Source organism: Python bivittatus, unplaced genomic scaffold (assembly GCF_059951505.1).
Source record: "Python bivittatus isolate LINGU-HERP-01145 unplaced genomic scaffold, Pbiv_v1 ctg000480_np1212, whole genome shotgun sequence".
In the NCBI taxonomy this organism is placed as follows: domain Eukaryota; kingdom Metazoa; phylum Chordata; class Lepidosauria; order Squamata; family Pythonidae; genus Python; species Python bivittatus.
The window spans coordinates 3338590-3366137 of record NW_028277075.1 but is presented as its reverse complement, the minus strand read 5'-3'; the positions used below and the strand labels follow the sequence as shown (position 1 = coordinate 3366137).

The window sequence follows — 27548 nt, the reverse complement described above, 5'->3', positions numbered from 1 at the left end:
ACAGTGAGAGAAGGAACTTGCGATCCGCTGGAAAGACTCATGCCAGCTCTATTTCCTCCTTTCCCCAAATGATCTTCTAATGTGTCTGCCTCTGCTCTCACACATTCCTCCCATGCTGTTCACCTTTCCAGCTGCATTACTATCATCCTTTTGAATTCCCCCCCCTTGTAAGCATATGTAGGCTGACGGTGTCAATATTCCACCTTCAGATGCCATTCTCCAGTGTATTATCTGTGATTTCTTTTGGCAGAGCAAGCTTCGGTCATTATGGCACAGTGAAATATTCTAGGATGCTATGTAATTCAGACTGAACTAGGTCTGTATAAGGCACGTGTCTTGATACATATATCTATATATCATATACATATATAAAAGACTAACACTGGCTCATTAGAGTCAAAGAATGGTCTACATTTAATTCCTGTCTTCAAGTAATGATTTGTTTTCATGTTCCCTTTCTTTGGTTTCAGTGGGGAGCATGCCATTCTCTAGGTCCATGTGTTGTTCAATACAATTGGTAAGAATGGCAGTACTAGAATGCGCTGAGTGACACACCTTCTCCAAGTCCTCCTCCTCCTCCTCCTTCTTCTCCTCCTCATCTAAGGAGTAGTGCCGCAAGGTCTCATATATTTTTCGCACATCTTCTGGGATACTTTTTTTCAGGTCTTTGTTTTTCCTTTTGGTCAGCTTGGATGAAGAACCAAACTTGTTGATGATGTTGTCCTCAGACGCCCCCTGACCATGTTTGCTCAATTGCTCTGACCCTTTAAGGCGCAGGTTGTTAGGCTTGTTGTTGATGCTTTCCTGAGATGAAGCCTTGAAATGACTGTTGCCCAAGGCAGCAAAGACACAACGTTTCTCTGGAGAGAGCATATCCAGGGAGTGGGCTCTCTGGTCCAGACCTAAACGCCTGCGCTCCATGCTCCGAATGGTGGCTGCCCTCTGAAGTTTGTCATGAATCTCCACACTTAGCCGCCGCCGTGTTTCCCTGAACTCTGCAGTCACGTTGGCTTTCCATTCTGCTGCATGGGCTTTTATTTCACCAACCTGTTGCACAAAACCAAAGTCAAGTAAAATAACAGGAAATTTCAGAATAAATTCAAAAAACACAATTAATTAAAGAGTTATTTATGAAAAGCATACTCCTTGAGATCTGGATGGCCCCAACCCTGTTGACCTTCCATAGGGCCTTGAAAACCTGGGTCTTTCCCCAGGCATTGGCCCAGCTTCTTTTGTACTGGTTGAGGCTATCACTGTGTTGGCCTCTGTTGTATTATATTCTTTGCTCTTTTTAGTCCTGTTGATTATTTTTCATTTTTTTCTGTTTCAATCCTATATTAGCTGCTCAGAGTCACAATCTGCAAGTTGGGCAGCCATATAAACTGGTTCAGTACATAAGTAAACAATTGTTCCCCCAGTTGCAGATTAAATAAAGAAAACAATTAGCAGAATCAGGTATTCATTTGATTCCTGATGGTTGCCTATTTTTATTTGTTTGATATTCAGTTTTCTGAATAACATGTTTCTGTCCATATAAACACTCATTTCCTATATAATAAACAATTATTTCCATATTGCATTAATAGCATGTAAAATAATAGGGGGAAACCAAAAAATAAAACTAAGCTAAAAACCTCCTCATACCTCCCCACCTAAACTGTAATTAATATTAAGTGTGTGTGTGCGTGTGCACCCATTAAGAATGAGTATATCTGGACTAGGAATAGGGAGACCCAGGTTCTAAACCTCCCTTAGTGATAGAAGCTGACTTTGGGCCAGATACTCTCTCTTAGCCCTAGACTGGGATGTCAACAAACATCTAGCCACAAGCCTGTGCTGGACCAGTATGGTACATTATAGTGCATAATCTTCAATGAAGAGGGCTTCTTCTTACAGTGGGTTGATTTGGGCTGATACCATTCATTCATTCATTCATTCATTCATTCATTCATTCATTCATTCATTCTCTCTCTCTCTCACACACACACACACACCTTTATGTATTCTTCTTTTTTAAAAAAATATGATTCAATTAAACCTAGACCATACAAATCATATTGTCCATCTTGGCTCTCCTTTAATACATAGCTGATTCAAACTCTAAGAATTGACTAATTTTGTTAAGCTAATTTAGAGTCTGGGACACCAGCGTTTTTCCATGAGCACATACTCACTTTTTCACAACAGTCCATATTCAATATATGCTAAGTTCTTTAGACTGAAAAATTCCAGAATTATGGGGTATAATTTAACAAAACATTAACATTTTAATCCATAACTGCCTTAGAATTTGGCCCACCATAATAATAATGCCTAGCCAATAAAGAATTACAAGCAGACACGCCCATAACATCTGTACCAAAATCTTCAATTTTATTACAACACTAACATAGAAAGGAACAGAGCTAACTTTTTTACAAAGATTCTCTGTGGTCTCCAAGAGACCCTAAAGAGAATTTTTGCTGAGTTTTAGGTCACAACAAACATATCTAACACTTCTTAAAACCTCAAGTCACTGACTGAACAATATAGGATTATCCAATTCTCTATTCCAAATTTCTTATATATTCTCCAAATTTAGTTTTTGATTATTTTTTTTTTACATTGGTAATACAAAATCATGGGTCTCGATTCAACAAAGACCATCTCTTACACAAGCAATTCTTCTGAATTTTCAGAGTCTTGCAAGGTCATCAGGGCCAAACAATGAATATAACAAGTGTTTTGACTCCAAGCCTTGCCATTCAACCTTTCTAGGTGAATTGTAGTCCTTTTGTAAAATCTCAAAATTTTTAAATATATCATTACTTAACAGTTGATTGTGAGTTACAATACCCGTATAGGCTCATGATTGGTTGTTTTTTTTAACTATTATCAGCTTTTTAAAAGTAAGAATTACTCTAATGTGCCAATTTCTCATGAGATGAAAATCAATTTGAATTTTTCTACCCAATAAATGTCAGTTTCTGAGTGCAGCCTTTAGCATGTCATTCAAAATTAGATGTGACCTTCAGCCTATAATCTACTTCTTTATAAAGTTATAATACACATCTAATTGTTTTTAATGTTGTTTTTAAATCTCCTGGGATTGTCTCTGTTTTATTCTCTTCTTTCAGATACTGGATATTTTTTTCTTCAAATTTGTTATGGCCTATATTGAGTACTGGTTTGGCAGGGTAAAATGCAAATGGAAGGCAGCCTTAACATGACATGAAAACTCCTGCAATATAAGCTACTTGCCAATAGTTACCTCCTCTTTAGTCTTCTTTGAAAGAACCCGCAGCCAATCTCCAATCATACTGAGGACAGCAGCAAAATATGCGAGGCCCACAAGGATCCAGAACCATACCAAGGGTTTATACCACTCCCGGTAAGGGATTTCTGCATTTCCTCCTAAGGTGGTAAGATGATGATGACAATGATGATAACAGCAACAGTCACAATAAAACATCTAGAAATGCAGATGCAGAACATATCTCAAGGTGAAACTACACTTCACCATTTTCATGTTCACAATCCACATTACTTTCAATATTTGAGCAAGACTATTGACTAACGCGCCTCAGTAGGCATATTCACAATGATACATTTATACTGTCCTGTCATGCACATTGAGATATTTAACATATAAAATCTGCATAGCTCCCATCCAGTTGATATTCCAGAAGTCTTTTAAAACTTGACTGTTCTTCCAGACCTTGGAGTAGTGCTTGTGGAGCCTCTGTTGGTTGTGTTTTATAGTATATGAAGTGTGATCTGTCTGGGTGCATACGATTTTTTAATTGTTTTCTATTTTTTAAGTGTAAGCTGCCCAGGATGGCCTCCAAATCTATTATTTAAATTATTATTGCTGGTCACGTAATCAGCCAGATGTTTAGACTTGATTTGGCATTTTTATCCACCTATCAAGTCTTTCCCAAGTAACTGGGATAGGCAGATGTTGTTGTTTGATAGTGTTAATTGTGATGGTGTTATTATTGTGAGCCGCCCAGAGTCACCCATTGGGGGAGATGGGCGGCATACAAGTTTGATAATTAATTAATTAATTAATTAATTAATAATAAAGGTACTGTCGCAGGATGTAAGCTGTTCCAAGTAAAGTTGCAATTTTGCACTCGGATACTGTTACATGTATGTGGGGGAGCAATTCTATGGCAGAACAATTACCACATTCAAAACCTAGTCAAGAAAAAGATTGATGCATGAAACTTCTCCATGTTTCACAGAAACATAGCATATGCTTTAATTTTACAAACATTCAGCTGGTCTCTAATGACTTATTTCCTCTGATCAATTGTAGTATTGTTTTGTTATATTTTGCTTTGTTGTTGTTGTTATTATTGGAGCACTTAATCAGGGTCACCAAACCTTTGAATTTGCTAGCATGTTTATAATTGTAAGTACTAGTTGTGGATGTTCTTGTACATTGACTGCCTTGTAGGGGCTTGTCCATTCACAAAACGGTGATAATATAAATACCCATTTACAAAACAATGATTTACTAGAATGTAACCTGCTATCCCCACGCTACTCTCTCCAAAATGCTCCCTGCTACCCCTGCTACCTTCTGTCCTTCTTCTGTGCAGGTGGCATGCTTCCAAACTAAGCTCTGTCCCCAAATTTCAATTTTCTAAGATGCCCATTTGGACCCCAGATACACTTTTAAATGCTGGAAGCTGGCATTTTTTATTTCTGCATGTCAACTTATTTTTAAAAAATAAAATAGGTGTTTCTTTAAATGTAGAAGTCAAGCGGGATAAGTAGTCTGGCAAGCTCCAAGAGAAATATCAATGGACACACTAGTGCCATGGGTGCCACTGAGCATCCAAAACAGGGGATTGGATTGGCACAAAAACAGAAAAGGGTTTCTTTTCAAAATGAAAGAGAAAAGCAAGGCTGTGATCTATTGACTACAATGAATAAGAAACTTTCCACTCCACTCATTATCTGCTATGTACATCTCTACCCGTTTACAAGTCCCAAATCTATTCTAGAGGTTCTCTTATTTTCAAAAACTAATAGGGGTTATGATCGCATTTATGATCAAGATTATGTTCAGGGTGTTATCTAGCCAGTTCAATCCAGTTCATGTGGGCTACTTGTTAAAATTTTGCACACAACAAAAGCTGTACCATGGGTTTAGATAAGCTAAGCCTTCACATTTTTCCTGCTCTGCCTGGACAAAACAACAGCTGCCTTGCCAGGCAAAATGGGAGGAAAGCCCACAGAACAGTTTGACAGGGATTGGGCTTTTGTGTGCACAGGCAAAGCCAGAGCTCTAACAGGGCTGCATTTATTTTATTTATTTATTTATTTAGTTAGTTAGTTAGTTATTCAATTTATATGGCCACCCATCTTAACGAGTGTTCCTCTCCAAGCTGACAGCTGGATTGCTAAGGCAGAGCCAGAGAAACATGATTTTTTTGCTTAGCTATAGTGAAGCACTGAACCTCTACTGATTCCTTTTTAATAAAATGATGTGCATAATTGTCATCTATGAATCTTCTCCAGTATACTGTATATGTGTTCACATACCTATTTAGTTGTAGCATTCTGGATACCAAATAAAATTACTTGAACCCAATTCTGTGCAGAAATATAGCCACTGAGTTTATGACTGCAGCTAATGCCTTTTAAATTGTAAAGGCTTTTAGATTGTTTGTTTATTCAATTTATATAGTCACCCATCTCAGACCAGTGACTCTGGGTGGCTAACAACAATAAAAACAGCCAACATTTAAAACAGTACAAAAAAATTAAATATAAATATAAATGCAGCCAAGAGATCTTTAAAAACCATTGGTATCAGCACAACCATGAAATGGGGCCCTCCACATGCTTGGGGCCCCAGGCCTGGGCATAAAGGCAGGTCTTCAAGGCCTTCTAAAAAGCCAAAAGGGTCAGGGCCATCCTAATCGTAGGAGGGAGGATGTTCCAGAGGGCAGGTACCACAGCATGCCCACCCTGCTGGACTGGATTGGGCAAGGAGAAACAACAGGGAAAAGGTAGTCCCTAAGGTAACCCGGCCCCAATCCATGAAGGGCTTTATAGGTGACAACTAGCACCTTGAATTGCACCCAGAAACACCCTGGCAACCAGTGCAGCTCCCAAAGCAGTGGTGTTACATGTGCCGAGTAACCGACACTATTTACAACCCGGGCAGCTGCATTCTGTACCAGCTGAAGCTTCTGAATGCTCTTCAAGGGCAGCCCCATGTAGAGCACATTACAATAGTCCAAACGGGAGGTCACAAGGGTATGAATGACAGTGAGTAGAGCCTCCCGGTCCAGGAATGGATGCAACTGACGCACAACCTGAAGATGTGCAAAGGCCCTCTTAGCCACGGATGCCACCTGCTCTTCCAGCAGGAGCCGTGACTCCAAGAGGACCCCCAGATTGCACACCGGGTCCATCTGAGGCAGAGCCACCCCATCCAGGACCAAAGGTGGAAAAACCTTGGTACTAGGAGGCCCAAACACCCAAAGCCACTCAGTCTTGCTTGGGTTGACCCAAAGCCCATTGCGCCCCATCCAGGCCCCTACAGCCTCCAGGCACTGAGATAGGCAGCACTCAGACAGCCCAGGGAGGAGATATAAAGCTGGGTATCATCAGCATATTGATGATATCTCACCCTGAACTGTCACCTCACCCAGCAGCCTCATGTAGATGTTAAGAAAGAGGGGAGAGAGAACCGAGCCCTGTGGCACCCCACACAGTAGGGGCCGTGGACTGGACCTCTCCCCTCCTACTAACACCAACTGGAACCGATCCCAGAGGAGGGAGGAGAATCAGCACAACACAGTGCCGTCCACTCCCAACTCCTGAAGCCAGTCCAGAAGGATACCATGATTGATGGTATCGAAGGCCGCCAAGGGGTCAAGAGCAAGGACAGAAGCACTGCCCTCATCCCGCTCCTGCCAGAGGTCATCCAAGTGCGTGATCAATGCCGTCTCAGTCCCATATCCTGGCCTGAATCCTGACTGAAAGGGGTCCAGATAATCCGCTTCATCCAGAGTCCTTTGAAGCTGCCGTGTGACCACTTTCTCAACAACTTTCCCTAAAAAAGGGAGGTTGGAGACTGGACGAAAACTATCCAGATTAGTTGGGTCAAGCGATGGCCCCTTGAGGAGGGGGTGTACCACCACCTCCTCAAGAGCCGGCGGGACCACCCCCTCCCTCAAAGAGGAATTAACCACCACCCAGACCCAATTACGTGTCCTCTTCTGGGCAGCCTTGACCAGCCAGGAGGGGCACAGATCTAACACAGAAGTGGCTGAACTAAGAGCTACAAAAACCTTGTTTTAGTTATCTAACTACAAAGTACATCAAGCTACATACAAGAGGAGTGTCAAGCTATTTATCAGTTTGCTTGTTTTATAGAGTCCAATCACAACCAACTCTGAGTAGTGTACAATTCTTTCTCTGTGACTGAAATTAAGACAAGACAAAGACAAGAACTGTTTCTCCTTATGTCTTCAATCCTCTGGGTAAAGCAACCAACTTGTTTAAACCTTTTATCATAAAAAAATATCTTATGGAAGATGTTTTTTTCTGTCACTCTTACATTCCAAAACTACTGTATCTCTTAGGGTTTCAAGTTGTATTATTTAATGCAGACAGAAAGATTAATCCTATTTGAAATTTTAGGGGGTCATTTCCATAGCCCTGGAAAGTTTGACCAAGACACTTGTCTTGGTGTTGCAACTCCTCATAAAGTTCAGCCAAATTACACTCTACATAATTGGCAAGTGGTTTTTTTAAAAACCATTTTGAAATAATATATTGTATTTCAGTACAGCATGAAACATTTCAAATAGCTCAGCTTAACAGCCTACAGCAAGAAGACCTGTAAAGAGAAAGATTTAAAAAACAGCAATGTGAATCATGAAGAAAATAAAGTCACAAAAATTGATGAAGTATCCTGTGTTAGCGCCTGTTCAGCATTTTGTGAGATAGCACGATTGACCACAGGCACTGCGATGGTATAAGTATTTCAGTAACCAATATTCTTGCCTAGAAATATGTGATGGTTTATTATATTGCAAAACGTTTGAAAAAATAGATTCTAATCTTTGCCTGGAAAGAGAAAAACATACACAATGGTCACTAGAATGGAAAAAATACAGTTGAAACAAAGGCGGTAAAACAGGCATTGTTGTAAAAAATAAAATTAAGGAGTGCGATGATAGCCATAACCTCCATAAATCTGTGGGGTTATTAGAATTTGCTAAATTCAATGAGCTTTCTAAAGTTGTTAATATAACAAAGGTAGGTATATATCCCTTCCACTAGGCTAGATAGGGTGGGCACGCTCCAGGTCCTGTCCCTTAAGCGTTGCCGTCTAGTGGGACCAGGGAAGTGTGCCTTTTCAATAGTAGCCCCTGCCCTGTGAAGCACACTTCCCACCAGGATCCAGCAGGTCCCCATTCTTTTAGCCTCCTGGAAAGCCGTAAAGGGCTGGCTTTTCCCCGACACCGGGATAGGCTATGGTTGGAGTGCGAGGACTACATAGATTGATGGATTGGAGGGGATGGGTTGGGGCCCTGGTTTTCAGGCTTTTACTGTTTTTGGTTTTATTATTGTTGTGAGCCACCTGGAGTTGTGTTCTACAAGATGGGCATATAACTCTGTGGAAGGAAGGAAGGAAGGAAGGAAGGAAGGAAGGAAGGAAGGAAGGAAGGAAGGAAGGAAGGAAGGAAGGAAGGAAGGAAGGAAGGAAGGAAGGAAGGAAGGAAGGAAGGAAGGAAGGAAGGAAGGAAGGAAGGAAGGAAGGAAGGAAGGAAGGATCAGAATCAGTTGTTGACTATTTTATGGAACACTCCTTAGTATGATAAAGCTTTTTGCTCATCAATACATAATCAGATGCAAATTTTCAGTTAAGAACATTTTCATTTTATTTATAGCTAGATGTTAAGGCTCATTAATCTGAAATGTAAATTCCCCCTTTTCTGTGATAATTTTCATTTCTGATATAAGACAAGCTGGCTATCAGCACAATATTTTGCAGAATGTGTTCTCTCTAAAGCTACAGTATGTCCAAATAAATGCTATTTGCAGTACAGTCCTATATATGTTTAAGAACAATAAGTTTTACTGTCAGGTACAGTGTGCGTTACAGTGCTGCATTTATTCACCACGGAACAAGTCCCTTTGAACTCACCGGGCCTAACTGCTACACAGACAGACAGACAGACAGACAGACACATACACACACACACACAGTATATATATATGTACAGTTAATGTCATTTATTTAAATACAGCTGCACAGAGAACTCAATTTTTTATTTCCATAATGTTGTTCAATCTTCCCTCTTCCACTTCCCTGACCTTGTGCACTTTTATAGCCTGTTAGCAATCTGAAACACTGCAATGAATCTTTAAGGTGCATTCTAAGCAGCCTGTAGATGAGTATGCTTATAATGATTTAAGATTCATATATGAATCAAAGCATAGAAATGTTGGCAAAGACTCAAATATTGCTTCTGATTTCAATTATCTTTCAAGAGATGTATTGTGATGACTTCACAGCTGTCAAGGTATAACAAAGGGCAAGCATCTGTGTCCTTGTTTCTATGAATTGGTGATGTTCTTCTGATCATATATCACAGGTCGTGGGGGGAATCACTATAAACAGTTAGCAGTGATCTGTTGCACGGAGTAAGCAGGCACTATAAAATAAATGCTGCTATTTTCCAGCTAGATCAGTGCAATATTTTTGTATTTGACTGTCATTTTTCTTCCTTGCTCCCCACAATCAAATTAACAGGACAAATTCCTTTCCAGACTGATAAACATAAAGAAGTTGACTCTGGTATAAATTTGTAAATGTCAGTGATCTACTGCAGAAGTGCACAACCAAGGCTCAAAGACTGCATCCAATCCCTGAAAGCTTTAGATGAGATCTTCCAAAAGCTGTTATCATGCTGTACGTATGAGTAAGACAGAAGGGGAAAACCACAAAATACATGCTTGGAAAACAATCGTATTAGCTAGTTATTTTAATTTCACTTAAAGGTAAATGAAATCAAATCAAATTTAGTTTTTGTTCTGCCCTCTCCTACCGTGCCATTAAGATAGCCTATATTTCACATTTTATAAGCAGTGTTTTTAAAGGAAAGATGGAACTATTCTTCATTATGTTTCTGAATCACTAATTTAATCATTTATATAATCAGCGATTAGATTATTTTGCCATTGGCCAATACTATTCTTTATCTCAGACAGCAGAGTAACTTCCACTAATTTCAGAACACCATAAATACATGGCCATCACACCATCTCTATGTCTCCCTTAGAAACCCATAAATGAGATGTACAGAGATGTTCTGCAATTGATTTATATCTTCAGATTTGTTTCTTCACTTGGTTTGAAACCCTAATCCTGTGCATGTTTACAAGGTAGTAGCATTTGTTGAATATCTGACTTTTTTGGAAATTTGCTTGGAATAGGAGATGCAGCTTTCTTCCTGGTTTTCTAAATATAAATGTATAGCATCTTGTTCAGGAAGTGGAAAGAAGCACCTTCAAAGTCCATAGTTTTAAAGAGAAACATTACAAATGAAAAACAATTCTACTAATGAGCTTGCTTATTTTATGGTTTTCGCAGTTGATTGCCTTCACTCCTGTCACATTTAGCCCAAGCATTCACTTAAATTCAGTTCCTTGACTGGCCTTAGTAGACAAGGAGAAAGGAGATGCCTACAAATCTCTCATGTGGAATCAGTCATCTAATAAGTTGGATCTTTTAGAGCAGATCATAAAGAGATATATTTGTGAGCAGCATAAAAAATATGTGATAAATTTGAAAAATCAGTATGGATTTGTCAAGAACAAATCTTGCCAGGTCAATCTTTTCAGAGTTTTTGATTGGGTTTCTGGGACAGGACACTCCCTAAATGAGGAGGGTAGCTGTTGTCACTCAAGAGACTGCTGACATCAACAGGCACTACCCACAGAAACCAGATGGGAGATTTTGTTGATGCGGCTGGGCCCAAGAGGCCCATACCTGATGGATCCTGCTAGTTTTCAGAGTTTGGAGAGTTTCCCAAGAATCTTGTTTGCAGTTCACTCAATAAAGGGGCATCCAGAATAAAGGTGCTGGATTTGATTGTTACAGAGTGTCATTTGCTGCCTGCTGATCCACTGTAGCTCCTTGGTTTACTGAACTCAGGGATATGAAGAGGCAGAGGAGACACCTAGAGCATTGCAGATCAGCTTGAGTCTTTTGCATCTGCTGAATGATACTCAATGGCCCTTTTTAAGGCAACCTGCTCCCTTCTAGGGAAGGAAGTAGGCTAAAACCATATGAGGGCCACTGTGAAATATCTCACCATATTTGGCAGACAGACCACTCAAATTTGATAGGAGCTGGACTTAATCTGGACAGTGCCACTGGAGATGACTGCATCTTCATCTTGTGAAATGGTCTAAGATCATTCTGAATCTGTGAGTCCCAAGAAAATGGATAAGGCTTACTGCAGTCAGTTCTACCACTTCCCAATTGGATTGCTGCCCCTCATGGTTGGTTAAGGCCAGCTGTGAGGCGGCAGGAAGCTAGATTTAAGCAGTAATCAATGCTTCTTTGAGCAAGGGGGTGTTTCCTTCCCCTGTAAATGAGGCTGTGGTGTGCTCTTGCTCAAGAAGCCTTCACTCATTCTGTTTTAGACAACTTTATCCAACCTTCTTTTTTTAGGAAAGTTTGTGATGAAAGTGGTGGCCTGCAACTGGAAAGAGACCTAGAGGAAGCAGATTATTTGGAAGGCTGGCAGTCAGGTTTCAGGACAGCATACAGTACAGAAACTGCATTGGCTGTACCTGTGGATGACTTATGAAGAGACTGGGATCAGGAAAGTACAACTTTTCTGGCTCTTCTTGATCTCTCAGCAACTTTTGATACCACTGACCATGGTTTTCTTTTGGACCATCTCCAAGGAACTAGAGTGGGGGAACACTGTTTTGCAATGGTTCTATCTGCCTGGAGATCTCTACTCTGTGGAATGCCTTAGGGATCTTTCTTCTCTCTACTCCTTTCTAATTTCCAGATAAGGTCATCTGTCAGCCGGTGATTCAATTTAATCAATATGCTGATGATATCCAGTTATATATTCTGTCCCCAAGCTGGATAGGTGATGTGGCAGAAGTACAACCCAGTACTTGGAGGCTGTCAGGGTTTGGACTGAGAGGAAAAGACTCTGACTGAACTCCTCCAAAACCAAGTGGCTTTGGGTTTGTGGACCTAACAATTTCAGGGAAATTCCATCTTTGATTCTGGACAAAATTGTACTCCCCTGCTCAGAGGTGGCTCACAATTTGCAGATTCTCTAGACTCGTAGTTGCTACATGCTAGAAGGGCTTTTGCTCAGCTACAACTGCAACCATTCCTAGACTGGAAAGACTTGCTCACAGTCATTCACACTCTAGTTGCCTCTGTTTGGAGTACCCTAACATCCTCTCCTCAAGGCTGTCCTTGAAGAGCATTTAGAAGCAGCAGTTGGTACAGAATGTGGCAGGCCAGGCAACTTGTGAGCCAATCTGAATCTGTAGTTACAGGAATGGCTAAATTACCATGTCACCTTGTTACTTCCTGGAGGTCTAGGTTCTTTGCTTACTGAGGACAATTATAAATCAACATAGTAAAGAACATCCCTACAAAACCTGCAACACTATGGGTTCTGATTATGGCCTGTGATCAAGCACTTATTGCACCCAAGCAATATGCTAGAGATTTGGAAGCCCAAATATATCAATCTGCCCAACCCAGGAATGTGTTCCTGAATAGTCAAGTCATTTTTTTCAGACCAGCAAGATATTTAAACCAAATAACTGTCTCTAAACTGCAAAGAGCACTAACATTAGCATGTTTCATTGAACTTCCAGCAGCTCTTCTCAAGGGCAAATATAAAAAAACTCCCTGACAGCTAAAATCATGCCCTTGTGGAGAAGGATCTCTGGAACCCATAGCTCATATCCTGTTGTATTGTGCCTTCTATGAGGACAAAAGGACCTGTTTTAACTCCATACTAAGTAACTAGATAATTATGATTTATTTTATGTACAGTTACTTTTATCAGACTGATATGATTTTGTTTCCTTGAATATATCTACATTGGTTATACTGTCTGTAAAACTAGACACACCCTGGTCGCCTCAATGTTCCAGTTATAATTTTATGGTGATTTTATTTTATTTGAAATAGAAACTGTGTAATTATTTTAATTATTATTTTGTTAACTTGCAGAATTCTGGTCAGTGACAGTTAAAGACTCCTACTACTTCTGAAGTCTCTGATATATGGGTGGAAGGAGAGAAGAAAAAAGAATGGTGATGTCTTCCCTTCCCTTATTCTGCCATTCATTCTGCTCCTTGAATTTTTCATAGATACTTAAGCAGACCTGGATTAATGCTGATAGTCTATGGGGTGCCTTGAATGATTGACTTAGTCCAATATTTCATGTGATAGTCCCTCTTTATACTAGTCAATCAAGCCTCTTTCATTTCAGCCACATCCTGAGCTACAAGTAAGCCAGTTGCATATGCTTGCATAGAACGCTTATCCTGTCAGAGGTGATGGATTACCTAATGAACAGGATCACTAAACGTAGTCCTCAGGAGTATCACAAAATTGTATAGCTATCCAAGTCCAAATCGTTGTGCTATATTTGAAGGGGGACTGCCCATCTTGCAACTTCCTCAATTATCAGATCAATTATAACCCTCTACAAGAACAATCAATGGGAATCTTTAGGTCTTAGCTCACATTGAGCAAGGAAGGTAGTGCATCTGTCCAGATTCCTGTCTTATGTTTCAAACAGGTCAGCAGACATTTGGCATCAATCATCAATAGTTACAGAGTCTAGGATGGAGATTGGTAAGGGACCACAAGTTATGGTAGCCTACCTGTTGGGCTAGCTGATCTGTGCTAACTAATCCATTGGGATTGACACTTGGCTCTTGTACTGGAGCAAGGCATTGGTGGCTTAATCCACAGTCTGTGGCATTGCAAGAGAGCCTATATCATTGTCTCTAGGCAAAGGCTCACATCCCAGAGTTTTGGGAGGAGTGAATGGGCAAATATAGCCATCAGGCTTTACACAGGCACAGCTGTAAATCTTCAGTATTTCATCCCTTACTCAGACATTGGCTTTCCAGGCAGAACACAAAGTTAGTCTCCTTATTGCAGACAGGAGTCAAGCCATATACATAGAGATGTGTTCCTTGCAGTACAGAGAAATCAACCCCTTTATATAGGTGTATACTCCAGTGTTTACATTCTCCTGCCTTTCCTAGTCCATGGAAATTGGCCTTTAGTTTGATGGCCTTGGAAGGCCTTTACTGAGCTAACAGTGCTCTCTAGCATGACAGCTCCTGGTTCCTGCCTTACCAGCCTTATTTCTTACAGCAGATATGGGCATTTGCTTCTTGAAAAGTCCTTTTACTGTTAATAACTGGAATCTCACTCATAATGAGTAATCTAGCCAATGTTTAGTGGCATTTCACTGGCAACAATAGGGTAACTTGCATGTGTACAATGCCCCCAGTACGGCGGTCAAAGGTCCAAGGATATTTGTTAACCTTTCTTAATATTTCCCATTTCCAGTGCTGGGAGAATAACAGAAAGGCCAGTTTTCAATCTCCGTGGCACTCATGGGCAACCCAGTGAAAGAATGGAAACTAAATGGCAATAGAAATAAGATAATACACCAAAAAACAACAAGAGTATCAGAAGAACCTCTGATTCATATCACAACTGAATCATATCACCATTTTGTCCAATATGTTGTTTTCAGTACTGAAACCTGCAAGGGCACAAATGTAATTTGCCTTCCCCTATCATTTTTTTCCTCTTACTGGCTGTAAAAAATACTTTCAAAACAATTATATGCCTTCAGTTTCTAGCTTGAAAGCATATCTTTACTTAATTGACAGAAGCAGATATTTATGGCTTAATATTGTAGTGTTTTCATTCCTGTAAGTATATAATGTAACAATTCAGATACCTCCTTTTTGTAATCACATCCAATGTCAATTTGTTTTTATGACATACAGATTTGGGCCCAAAAGTTCTATTAAGAGGAGACAACATAATTTACAAGTTGGCTGTTAAAAGCTGCTGCACATATAGATATACATGCCCCTTTCGCAAATATGGTGGAATAATTGTTTGACTGAACTCATACTTGTGTTCATTCTTCCACTCCTGAATGTAATTTTTTTCTCAAATAATATTTCAGCTGTTCTTTGAAAACCTGTTACTATTAGAACATAGCATGCATCAAGCTTTCACTCACAAATGTTAAGCTGATCACAGTAGGAAATCTTTTTGAACTAGAATTTTAACAGCATGTTGTATGGAATAGCAAAACAATTTGCTATTGTAGGTAATTTGCCTATCACGAAGTTGATGCCATGTTGGATATAGCTTGTCAGAAAAGGCCTACTTACCAAAAGACATATAGATGAAACTGCCCCATATAATCTCCAGGATGCTCTCTATTGACCCAGCTTATCTTGGACCCGATCTCATGTGATTACGGTGATCTTACATGGGAATGCTGAAAGCTCATGAGAATGCTGAATCTTGCACAAGAACTTTTGTACTATTTATGACAACTGAATGAGATTGTTGAAATTTCATAAGGTTTGGTGATCGTCCATGTTTTGGGACATTTTATGTAAGTATCTGGGCATTGTGTAAAATTGTCTGATAGTGCTTGAGATCTAACCCATAGATTGCCAGTTCCTGATCTAACCATACCCTCACTCAGATATGCCAAAATTGGACTCCATTGGCAGACTCTCATAGCTCTGACATGGCTTTAACACCAATGAAAAAAGAACCTTATGTGAGCATTACTCTTTTACAGTATTTCTGTAGAAGTCACTTTTGAATACTCTGTCTTCTTAACTAACTCATATTATCAATTATACTTATCAAGCAAAACAAAATGTTTGAAGTTCATCTATTTGGAAATATCAGTTGCTCTGTAACACTCCAAGTTGGTCTGTTTTCCACTTTCTCAGAATGGATCATCTAGCATTTGCTATCAGTTTGCTCAAACAACCACTGCTATAGGGCCACTGCCACCAACAGCTTGGTGGGAAGGATCTCCAAAAGAGAGAAGATTCCTGCTGTTGCTTGAAAGAGGAGGGAGGGAGGGAGGGAGGAGGAGGGGGAGGGGAGGGGAGGGGGATTCATTAAGTTACTTAACATGCTACTTGTAAGCCAGGTTGGTAAGATTTGTCTCTTGACAAATGGGATGCACAGTTGTTCACTGCAATACACAAACAAACAAACAACTTGGTGGGATGTCTCACCTGCCACAAAATCCCCAAAGCCAACTGTGGTCAGAGTGACGACGACAAAATAAAAAGAGTCCAACGCTGACCATTCTTCAATATATTTAAAACTGACAGCTGGAATGGTGACAAAAACAATGCATCCGGCCAGGATGAAAAGAATGGTAGAGATCACCCGAATCTTTGTCTGACTCACTTGTTTCTTCTGCAAAAGAAAATGATCATCATTTGTGGTTTTCAATACACTGTTTCCAGAAATTGACACAAAATAAATTGCTGCCTGGCAATATCAAATTAAAAACCATCCATTCATTATGAATTACAGTTGGACTGTAAACATGAGCAATACACAATACAGATTTTAATCTTATATCAAATCACAGATATTGGCCCACAGTACATCCCCCACTGTCCAGCTTCCTACTGATAAGGTTCGTAATACTCTTTCCGGGAGAAGACTGAGTGGTACTAATGTTGAGTTTTACAGAAGCGTGACAATTGCTGTTCAAATAGGAATAGAAGCAGTGGTAGAAAAAGAAATAATGGAAACGGAAATATACTTCATGTGTGTGTATTTGAATCAAAGTGTGATAAAATGTTTAGCCATTCATGGTTTCACACCTAAGAACGAACCTTCATACAGTATGCGTGCATCATTTACTCTGACTGCATTGCAGAAATATGAGCTTTAGGTCCAAGAGGGCAGTACAATTCACCTGGATGGGACCTACAGGAAAGATATACTCTGCCTCATCAAAGCATGGGGGCAATTTCTTTATTGAAGTGTTTCACATCATATAAGGGCCAGTATGCTCCATAGTGCATGAACAGAAACCCAATTCCTATAGTGAGGCACAATGGTACAGCTGCTTCACTGCAGAAGGCTACGTAGTTTGCAAAGTTTTGCAAAGCTGCTTCAAAGGGGTACTTCACATCTACTTTCAGCAAAACAAACCATACCTTTGAAATTTGCACATCCCAAATGAACAGCCAACCCTCACATCAAGGAGGGGGACATGCTCAATCCTAAAGACATGATATCAGTCATCCTGTAACTCCATTATCAATTGTAGGTTGATAATTTTATTATTCAGCCTGATTCAATAGCAAGGGAGTTGGACTTCACTGGCCACCCTCCCCTTGAATGACTAAAATAATATAGTCATCCTCAACAGTATAAAAGTTGGTCATCAATATATAAGTATCAAAATTAAAGCAAATTTTCCTTGGCCAGAGTGGGATTCTCTCTTCTGTGCAAGCAACACCTCCAAATATAGCAGGATTGGTTTCAAATAAAGTTCAATTGCACTGGGACAGGACAACATTAAAATTAGCTTTCCCCAAACTGATGTATTCCAGATATACTGGAAGTCCAATTCCCACTATTCACAATCAGCTATGGTCATGCTGGCTGAGAATTCTAGTGGTATAATCCCAATATATTTGGACAAGTATTGACTTAGGGAAGGCTGTTATAGAACACTGATGAAATATCATATTGCATTGTTGTTCCCTTCCTCCCCACTTTCACATATACAAATATACAAACATGCATCCTTACATAGAGAAGATACTTCAAACATGAAATATGCAACTGAGGAGATCAGAATGAGTGAAACAAGCATCTCAGTTTTCCTTCAGGTCAAACAGGAAGTATCAAAAGAAGATTATAAACCACAAATATTGTGAAATATGGCCAATTTAGTTAGCAGCTGGCAGGGAGAGAATGATCCATTCCAAGACACCTCCAGGTCTACTCTCGTTATGAGACAAGGATGTGGTGTAGTTCATTTTGAATGCCACTTTCAGATGTGAACAGTTTCCTTAGACTGTACAGTTTTAGGGAAAGCTATGCAGAGATTATGTAGTAATGAAAGGTTTTCTGATTGGTTCCCATCTTTCCCACCTTTCACTCTCTTGAACATCCGTCTGCTCAGACAAAACAGCAGATGAAGTAAATGAATTTTTCAGGGATCATATAATTTTAGACTGCAGGTAAACATTTGCATGACTGAAGACTATTTCAGATAAAATCTTCCTGCACAAAGAAAATCAGCATTCGAAGAAAAGAATATTAAACTAGTTTTTAACCTTAGAATGCTATTGTCGTTTTGAAGAAGGTGAAAGAAAGAAAAATCCAGGAAAAGCAATCAGAGTTGGATGATTCCCATCTGCTGACTGAAGCACTTTAGACTGTGAATAGTTTTCACTTCGGCAATTTATGTGAACTGGGAGGACCCTAGATTGAATCATTAAACTCCCCCACACACAAATAACACACTGTTTAAGGATACTACCGTATTTTTCCGACAAAAAGACGCCCCCATGTACAAGACGACCCCCACTTTTCCAGCCCAAAATTAAAAAATCAATATTTTAAAGATAGTGCAGAACACATTTTTATTTAGCAATTAGTTAACATTGACCTGATACACTCGGTGGGAGGAGGTCCAAACCGTCTCTCTGCAGCTCTATTTCCAGGCTCTTTTGCATAACTGATTACATTCAAGCACGAGTGAAACTGCAGATAGCTTGTCTCTGCAATCAGCCTTCCTCTAATTGGTTTGTTCAGCATCAGCTGATGTCAGTTACATCAGGCTCGTGATTGGAGGAAGTCTGTTTGGGAGACAAGCTATTTCCCTCGTGATTGGAGGCTAGCAATAGGAAGAAGCCTCTCTGCAGAAACAAAGTTTGGCAGTTTTGCAACCGCAATTCTCGGCTGACTTCCTTGAATAAGACGCCCTTCAGTTTTTAGGGTAAGGATTTTAGAAAAAAGTATCGTCTTATAGTCGGAAAAATACAGTAAATTGCAAGGAATAAAGTCATTCCCTTCCTGATTTAAATCTGAACTTCTCCTGCAGAGCTATGAAACCATATCAAACAGAAGATATGAACTGAATTAATTGCCGAGAGAATCATCCCTTGGGATTAAAGAAATATGCCAAAGGAAGAAGTAGGAAATTTAAAAAAGTAACTTTTTAACCACATGTATATGTTATATTTAAAGTTACCTGGCAGATTGAAAATTATTGGACTAGTCAGAGATACCTAGAAGGAAGGCCCTCTGGCCAAACACAGAGCTGCTGATGTTCTGTTGCAACATACACCTTCATCATTTTTTTCCTGAAAGTCCCTAAAGACTGCTACCCTAGCTAGAGAGTTGTATAATTTTTATCAATTGTGAAGACATATCTATGAGGTAGGTGGCATCACAGCGCCCAACCAAGCCACATTTTCCAGAAGTGCATATGCTATGCCATTAAGCTTCAGAGCTAAAAAATAAAAAAAATAAAAGATTAAGCAGCTCAGTCTTACTCGAAAGACCTTTTCGACTCGTGCAATGCCCTTCCCAAAGATGGTTCCAAGCTGGTCACCTATGCCAGCCAGCAGAAAGCCAAAAAGTGGGATCCCAAAGATGGCATACAAAATACAGAAAATTTTTCCACCTTCTGTGCTCGGGGCAATATTTCCATAACCTGTTGAGAAAAAAGAGGAAGTTTGTTGTAAAAGTAAATCCTTCACTTCTGAGGATTCAAGGAGGAGACAGGAATGAAGCTAAACAGGGGTGGATGTATTCAAACAAACTCTTTTCCATTTGCCAAAGCCCTGCATCTTCTTAAAGCAGGGTGGGCACCCTATAACCTGTATATGCCCTCCATCCCCTTTTCTGAAGACACCCAGGCCCCTCCCTTTGAACTCACTGCTATAATTTGGCAGCAAATTGCCTAAAAATGATGGTGCAATGTCTTGCTGCATTCTAACAGAAAATCAAATAAATAACATGTGCTAAGTTTCTGGAAAGCCTCAGTGTACCCTATGACCTTATCATCTAATGTTTTCAAATTTGGCAACTTTAATTGTTTTTTTATAAATTTTATTAAAGATTTTACAAAGAACATAAAAACTAACACAAGCTAATAAAGAGTTAACAGAGCAAAGAAAGAAAGAAGAAAGAAAAAGGGCAAAAAGAGAGAACAAAAGAAAGAAGCTTCCAATTTCTTTTGCAGCAAATATAAATACAATTACAAAATTAACTCTTACTCTATGGTTACCCAAAAAAAAAAAACCCTCACTTTTTTCTATTATCCAGATTTTTTGTAATCATCAAAACCACAAATCATAATGTGCATTTTTTCCCGTTTCGTGCAAAAAGTCCATAAGGGGTTTCCAGTCAGCTATCAATGTAAATGTATAAGCTGGCTGGGGAATTCTGGGAGCTGAAGTCTACACATCTTAAAGATGCCAAATTTGAAAAACCCTGCCACAACCCTATAACCAGCATGTGCCACTAAAAACAGGGGAAAAAAATGTGATTTCATAAGGCCCTGCTGTCCACTTCTATGATTTTATAACACGCCGCTCAGGCTACCATTTTTTAAAAGTAAAACCTCAACTACCTCAACTAAGCTGTCTTAGGACTCCATGACATGGAAATTCAAGCATCTCCTTGCCTCGTGATACTAGAAACCATGATTAAACATGGGATGAGGATTATATACCAACTGTTTCATATTCTCCCCTTGCTAAGTATTCCCCTTATTCAGCCCTTTTAGAATTATGAGTGTGCATGCCTTATGTATTTATTTTTTGCCACTATCTTAAGTGAAATATATTATCAGCATGATTTGAATCCTTGTATCTTCTTTCATTTCATTTTCATATATTTCCAGTTTATCTTTACTCAGAAGCTTTTAGACACATTTAAGATACGCAATGTATCTATACAAACCACAAGACTAAATGAAGGAAAAAAGGGAGTCAAGACTGAGTCCCAGCTGACAAAATAAAAAAGATTGAGATTGTATGTTCCTGGAATACAGATACCTGTATCTGTGGTTAATGGCAAGATTTCTAGCACTTCATAATGATATGCTTACAATGATGTACTTATAAATGTTTAATATCACTTGGAACTTCAACAGAAGATGGAACTTAGTTTGCCATAAAGTAACAGAAATGACTGGTAGCTTTTTAAAATTCATATTCAGAAAACAAAAGCAAAGCAAAACATTCACAGCAAACTATATACTAAACAAGGGGTACAACTAAAACTCTTAACAATGAGACAGTACATATTTTTAAATTCAATATTTGGATTTAATAAGCTTGGTTGTACCCTTAAAAAAAAAGTATAAGCTTGCCCCTAAAATATGTCTTGCAATCTGTAAAGAATCCCCTAGCCAGCTATTATTAAAGGTCAGCTGCCTATGCCTGTTTGGGAATGTAAGGGAACTTTAACATGCAAATGCTGAAACAATACCCGAAAATGATTTTGCAGCTGTAACATCCAGCCCTCATTATTCTCTGGGAGAAAAGATATCGGAGCATTTTTTAAAGTAGGAGTAATGGTGATATGTACAAAAATTAGACTTTTTTGAAATCTAGATGACCAGGAGATGGCGGTAAAGAAATATAAAAAGTGACTCTTTTCTGCCACCTACGGTCATCTAGATTTTTGAAATCCAGATATAGTATGCCTAAAAAAGCTCAACATCTGTCTTCTGTGCACAAATAACATACCAGAACAATTAAGAAAGGCTCCCCTCTATATTATATGTCACCCACAAGGCAAAGTCAGACACTTAACAGTTTTTAAGGGGAAAACAATTGACATAAAGACAGTAATTAGAAGCAACTTCAATGTTTATAAATATTTTGATGCAATCACTAGACAGGTACAATGGGAGGGATTTTAGAACTATGTAGTTTCTTAATATTTTTATTGATTTTTCTCCTTTTTTAGAATCTTATTTTTATTTATCTCTAAATTTGATTCTTTTTCTCCCCCCCCCCTTTTTTTTTCCTTCTTACAGCTCTTGATTATGTGCATCTTTTTTGGAACAATGACAAACAGTGGTGATATCAATATTAATATCATTCCTAAAATTTTATAGAGATTTTTAGTTATTTCTTGAGATGATACAATGAAAGTCCTATGCATTTTGTTAATTTAAGTAATTAATTCATTATAAATCTGATGGTAAAAATAGGAGCAGGAAGGCATATTGGGTATGTTCGCCGCCTTGAGTTATTTATAAAAATAATAAAGGCGGGATAAAGAATCTTTTAAAAAATTGTAAATCCTATATTTACTGATATTTTATTCTTGATCCATGATGTCTCTATTTTCTTTTTTCTTTCTTTTATGTAACCATTTATTCCATTTCTTAAACGTTTTAACAAATACATTATTAATTTATAAGAATTTATAAAAGAAAGAAAGAAAGAAAGAAAGAAAGAAAGAAAGAAAGAAAGAAAGAAAGAAAGAAAAGAGAGAGAGAGAGAGAAGCACACCAGAACAACTGTATTAATAAAAGGAACCTCTGATTGCACCACACTGCTGTTGTTCTGCAACACACATGGCTGTAGAGCAGCAATTAGTATGTTGTTCAGGGATTATTGCTCGTACCTGAAAAATACTGACCTGTGTGGCAGCCCTGCATTTGGGGATGGCTGAGGTATCTCTTTGCTTAACTGGGGTCCAAGGAATGCTCCAGTGAATTGAAATGGGCAGATGGAGGGGCCCTACTTGCAAGCTCAGCGAATCCACTCCTTCAGCAGCTTTGTTCAGACCCCCACTCTTTTCCCTTTCAATTTGAGCCTGTTTAATGGTGATTTTTGCTTTTTATATAATGCTTATTATTGTTAACAACCCCTTATAGTTATAGTTAGTTCCCCTAAGTATTATCTAATCTTTATCCTAAATAAAAATCATGTTTAGATCTAACTTAAATAGCTCAGCCACATGATTGAGACTACTGTCCAATGCATGCCAACACACCTGCATAACCACTTTAAATTAGAATCTGCACTCATCACAGCCTAGTGAAATTTCCATTTTTTAAAAAAAGTTCAGTTTATGTTAATCTCTGAGAAAGTCTTGTACCATTTAGAACTTATTTATATACAGTGCTAATGGACTTCAGAATTTCTCCCCATCCTACCCCAACCCAACCCAACCCAACCCAACACACACAATCTGGGGCTCTCTTCTCTTACAGAAGAAAGACCCAAATCTGCAACCATGACAGACAGGACTTGGTTTTATGCTGCACAGATAATTCAGTAAGTTTAGCTTCAATAAGGGTTGAAGTCATTTATTTCTAAATTCCTCTATAACTAAAGAAGCATGTGACTAACTTTGCTGTTGCCCTGGGTGCAGCTGTTTGATCACTGTGAGGAACCAGATGTTCAACCTGATAGACCTTTGCTCCAACCCAGCTGCCTTCTTAACTTATTTCTTTAGTAAGCCTGCAGCTCCAGATCTGGGATGTGCATTCGTCATAAAATCTGCTGGTTGGGAGAATGCCTCCCCTGAATTTGAAATGCAGTCCTCATTCACTGGCAGATCTGCCTTTGCCCTTACATACTACTTACTTGAAAGAGGGATGTGCTTGCATGCACTCTTTTTTAAGAGACATAACTTTTTTCTGCCACTGAACTGTAGCTATTCTGAAATTGCAAATCTGCCAGTGAACAAGGCTCTAATTCAAGTGAGAACCAGAAGCCATCTCACTTGACAGATCTGATATTCCAGAACATCACATTCCTGATATTACAGGTCTGATATTCCGGAATATCAGATTTTATCCAGAGATGAGGCTGAATTCATATACAAGCAGTCCCTGGATTAAGAACACCCGGATTACAGATGATCCATAGTTAAGAACAGAGCCTATTGTAGCAAAATTCAAGTTAAATACACAATGATTCGAGTTCATTACACAATACTATGTTCCTGCTTACATACAAAGTCGACTTAAGGACAGACCTTGGGAACAGAACTCGTTCTTAAACTGGGGACTACCTGTGTCACACTAAGCAGGGGTTTGTTAAACAAATCATAGTGGCCGAGATCATACATAATGTTAAATTTTGAAACATGGCTTCAAAATTATCACATCAAAGCAAAACCAGCAGACCGCATTCCTGGCTTAACAGAGGGATGAATAATAGGAAGTGGGACAGCGACATGGCAACATCACTGGCAGAGGTCAATTTGTGAGGGACTTAGGGAGGGTTAACCAAAATAGTCAGGCCTACAAGAGCTACTTTAAGGCTTAGTTTTACAAATAGTGAAAAATCTTGCTACTGGCTTGTCCCATAAATGGTGTTCCAGTGTTTTCATTAATATTTTTGATTAGCAATATATGTACCTGGTTGGCCATATTACCAGTTCAAATATAAATACTTGCTGCAAGCTGGCTGGAATGGGCATCTACAGACACAAGAGCATGGCAAATATATATTTCTAACAGGTAAATAATATACAAAATGTGAATGCCTCCTAAATCGTAGTGCTAATTAAATAACAGAGGTAATAGTAGGAAATGTTGGGTGCCTAAGAAAAAATATCTGTACACTAAAAGGATATCACAGGTAACAAAAAAAAAAAAGATGTGGCAGATTTTTTATATCCTAAATGTTCAAGCCATCCATATATTCCTTCATACACATATACATTGCTTTATATATTTTTACCTTAAAACCTGATATTGATTTGAATATGAGGTGCAATGCATATAAGATATTCAAAGGTTGCCAATAATGCTAGAAATATAAAAGTATAATGATTTTAATGTTTAGTTAATTTTATTGTTAATAACTTGGTAACATATTTTGGATAAAGAGGACCTTGCTCAGTGGAAAGTAGTTGGTGTTCATCACTCCCTGGTTTTCTGTTTTTTGTTTCGCTGCACTGAGCCCCATACTTCTAGGAGAACTGCGGAGGATCCTGCCCATCCTATGACAGCAAACCAATTCTGTTCCAGCTGCAGCTCTTTGCAGGCGTGGTGACCATTTAAGCAGCCTACCTTTGGTGGTTGGCCCCCACTGGCAAACTAACACCAAGGGAGACCCCAAGGTCCTTGCAAGTTACTCCTTTGGGGAGTGAGAAGGTCAATAGTCCGCCCCTTTTGGTTCCTGGACCTAATGGGTAGATTATTTGGAAGAATGGTGGGCCATCAGCAGGTTTGATTAGTTTCTCTAGGTTGAAGCTGTCTGACCCTGGTCCTCAATGAATAACACAGGACTTTTTCAGGTAGTGGCCACTTCCTCAGTAGCCTATTGGGATAAGTTTGCAATACATTTTAAAAGCAAAGTTGTTTATATCCATTCCAAATTAAAACAACAACAACAACAACAACATTGTAGATCCTAGAGAGTTATTGGGGGTGCTGCCTGATTAAATTCTAGCAGGGTGGATCTGGAAATATGTCCACCGCCTTGAAGGAAGTGATGGTATGGCCTCTCTTGAAAACACCCTCCCCAGACTCTTTTGGACAACCACTGCAAAGTTGCAAATTGTCTTGGGCAAAGTGCTGCAGAGGGTGATGGCTATCCAACTACAACTCTTCTAGGAAACAGTTCATTCTGCCTTCAGGCCTGGATATACTGTAGCACATAAAAGTCTTAGTTGTTCTGATTAATGACATTTACTGGGTAAGATGCTTGGGGAATGCTACCAGGCTAATTTTCCTGGATCTTTGAGTAGCTTTTAACACCACTGATCATGGTGTTGGATAAACTCAGTAAGTTGTGGATTCAAGGCACAGTTATGGCAATTCCATTCCTACCTGTAAGACCATAACCAGAGAGAGACAGTTTGGCCCCATCATGCTTGGGTTTATTTATTTATTTGATTTATATGGCTGCCCATCTTGCGAATATGACTCTGGGTGGCTGTTTTAACATGTTAAAACAGTAAAAAGCAATATTAGCAAAGAATAAAAAAAAAAAACAGTTGTGGTGTAAAAGTGTTCTTTTTTCCCCTGGTGCAAGTACACTAATAACACTTAACTCTTTCTCTCCTTCATGCTTGAATCAGGAGGGGCTATGTAGATGTTTGACAGTTGCTTGGAGGCTGTGATGGATTCAAAGAGGGCCAAGAAGTGAAGCTGAATCCAGATAAAACAGAAGTACTTTGGTTATTGTTTCTCAGGCCTGAGAATTAGAAAAGTGACCTGTATAGAATGAGGTAGCGCTTCCTCCAAAGGAAAAAGCTTGGGCTTCTCCAGTTATTCCAGTCTATCACAAGAGGTACAAGAGGCCTCAGTGACAAGGAAGATTTATACTCTGCTTCAGCTGGTGCACTAGCTGTGACCCTAAACCAAGATAGCCTTCAGTGATCCATATCCTGATAACCTATCAAATGGATTATTACAGAGCACTCTACATGGGGCAACCCTTGAAAATTGGTCCAGGAGCTGCAACTGGTGAGGAACACAGAAGAAAACAGTTATCGAATGAGATGGCTAAATTGCATCACACAACATCAGCCCTGCCATATCTCAAATGAACAAGAGTTCTGCTCTATTTCCAGAACGATCACTTGTTAGTCTCAGATAGTATGGGCTGAATTATGAGAGCCATTTCATCAGAAAATGCTAGCATTTTTTCAGTTTAATAAGCAGAGCAAGTAGAAGTCAGCTTTTGCTTTCTAAGGAGATGCTGCTTTCTACTGTCTCCAAAGGTAAACTTTTGATATGGATGTCTGTGTGTGCCTAAGTGCACACTTATGCACACAACAGAATGAAGGCTTGCAGTAACCTCTGCTGACTGTTCTGATTCTATTTCAAGAAATACGGCAAAGGTGACAACTAAAGCAGCTGATGTTCAGGAAAATCTTCTACTTTAAATCTGGCTTTTTTACATCATTGGCAGAGTCACTCCCATTATTCTATCAAGCCATATGTTGTCTCATGCCATGTCCTTGGGAATCTTCTTTCTTTGCCCTCTTTGGCTACTGGCTATTATTCAATGTTGGTTGATACATCTGTTAGAATATTCTAAGCTTTACTCTCTGATTAATTCATCTTATTTGGAGTGGTGCCTTTTATTTATTTATTTATTTATTTATTTAGGCTCAAGGGCTGGGCTCCATACTTCAGAGCCCCTCTGGTAGTAGTAGTTGATAGGATACACAGAGTCCTTTTTCCCCACATCTGGTCATACCAAGACAGAACCATTCAGAAATATAAATGTATATACATGCATAAATAGATACCTATAGTAGTAATGACAGTTCCTGCGAAGAAAAAGGCACTTCCAAGGTCCCAGTGGCTGCTGCTATTAGAAGAATCTCCAACAGGGTTGACTCCTGCATTGGTTGCATTAATAACCCGCTACAAAGAAATTAAAAGCAAAATGAGAGCACAGTATATTGTAGCTGAGCAAAATATCTTGTCTTCCAAATCCAAGATTGACAGTGCTTGCTGCCAATGCCTCTCTCTAAAGTTTCAGGCAGTAAA

At 39.1% G+C, this 27548-nt stretch overlaps 1 protein-coding gene across 1 annotated transcript in view; it reads right to left on the bottom strand.

Annotated features, from left to right (window-relative positions):
• Window positions 1-395: 395 nt before the first annotated feature.
• The window catches only part of KCNK10 (potassium two pore domain channel subfamily K member 10), a 64807-nt gene continuing 37654 nt past the window's right edge, over window positions 396-27548 (bottom strand). Inside the window, exons 3-7 of the mRNA XM_025169244.1 lie at window positions 27305-27422; window positions 19615-19775; window positions 16318-16504; window positions 3251-3393; window positions 396-1047 (exon numbers count right to left, since the gene is read on the bottom strand). Of these exons, the coding sequence (XP_025025012.1) occupies window positions 415-1047; window positions 3251-3393; window positions 16318-16504; window positions 19615-19775; window positions 27305-27422 (1242 nt within the window). The 3' untranslated portion in view covers window positions 396-414. The remainder of the gene's footprint in view (window positions 1048-3250; window positions 3394-16317; window positions 16505-19614; window positions 19776-27304; window positions 27423-27548) is intronic.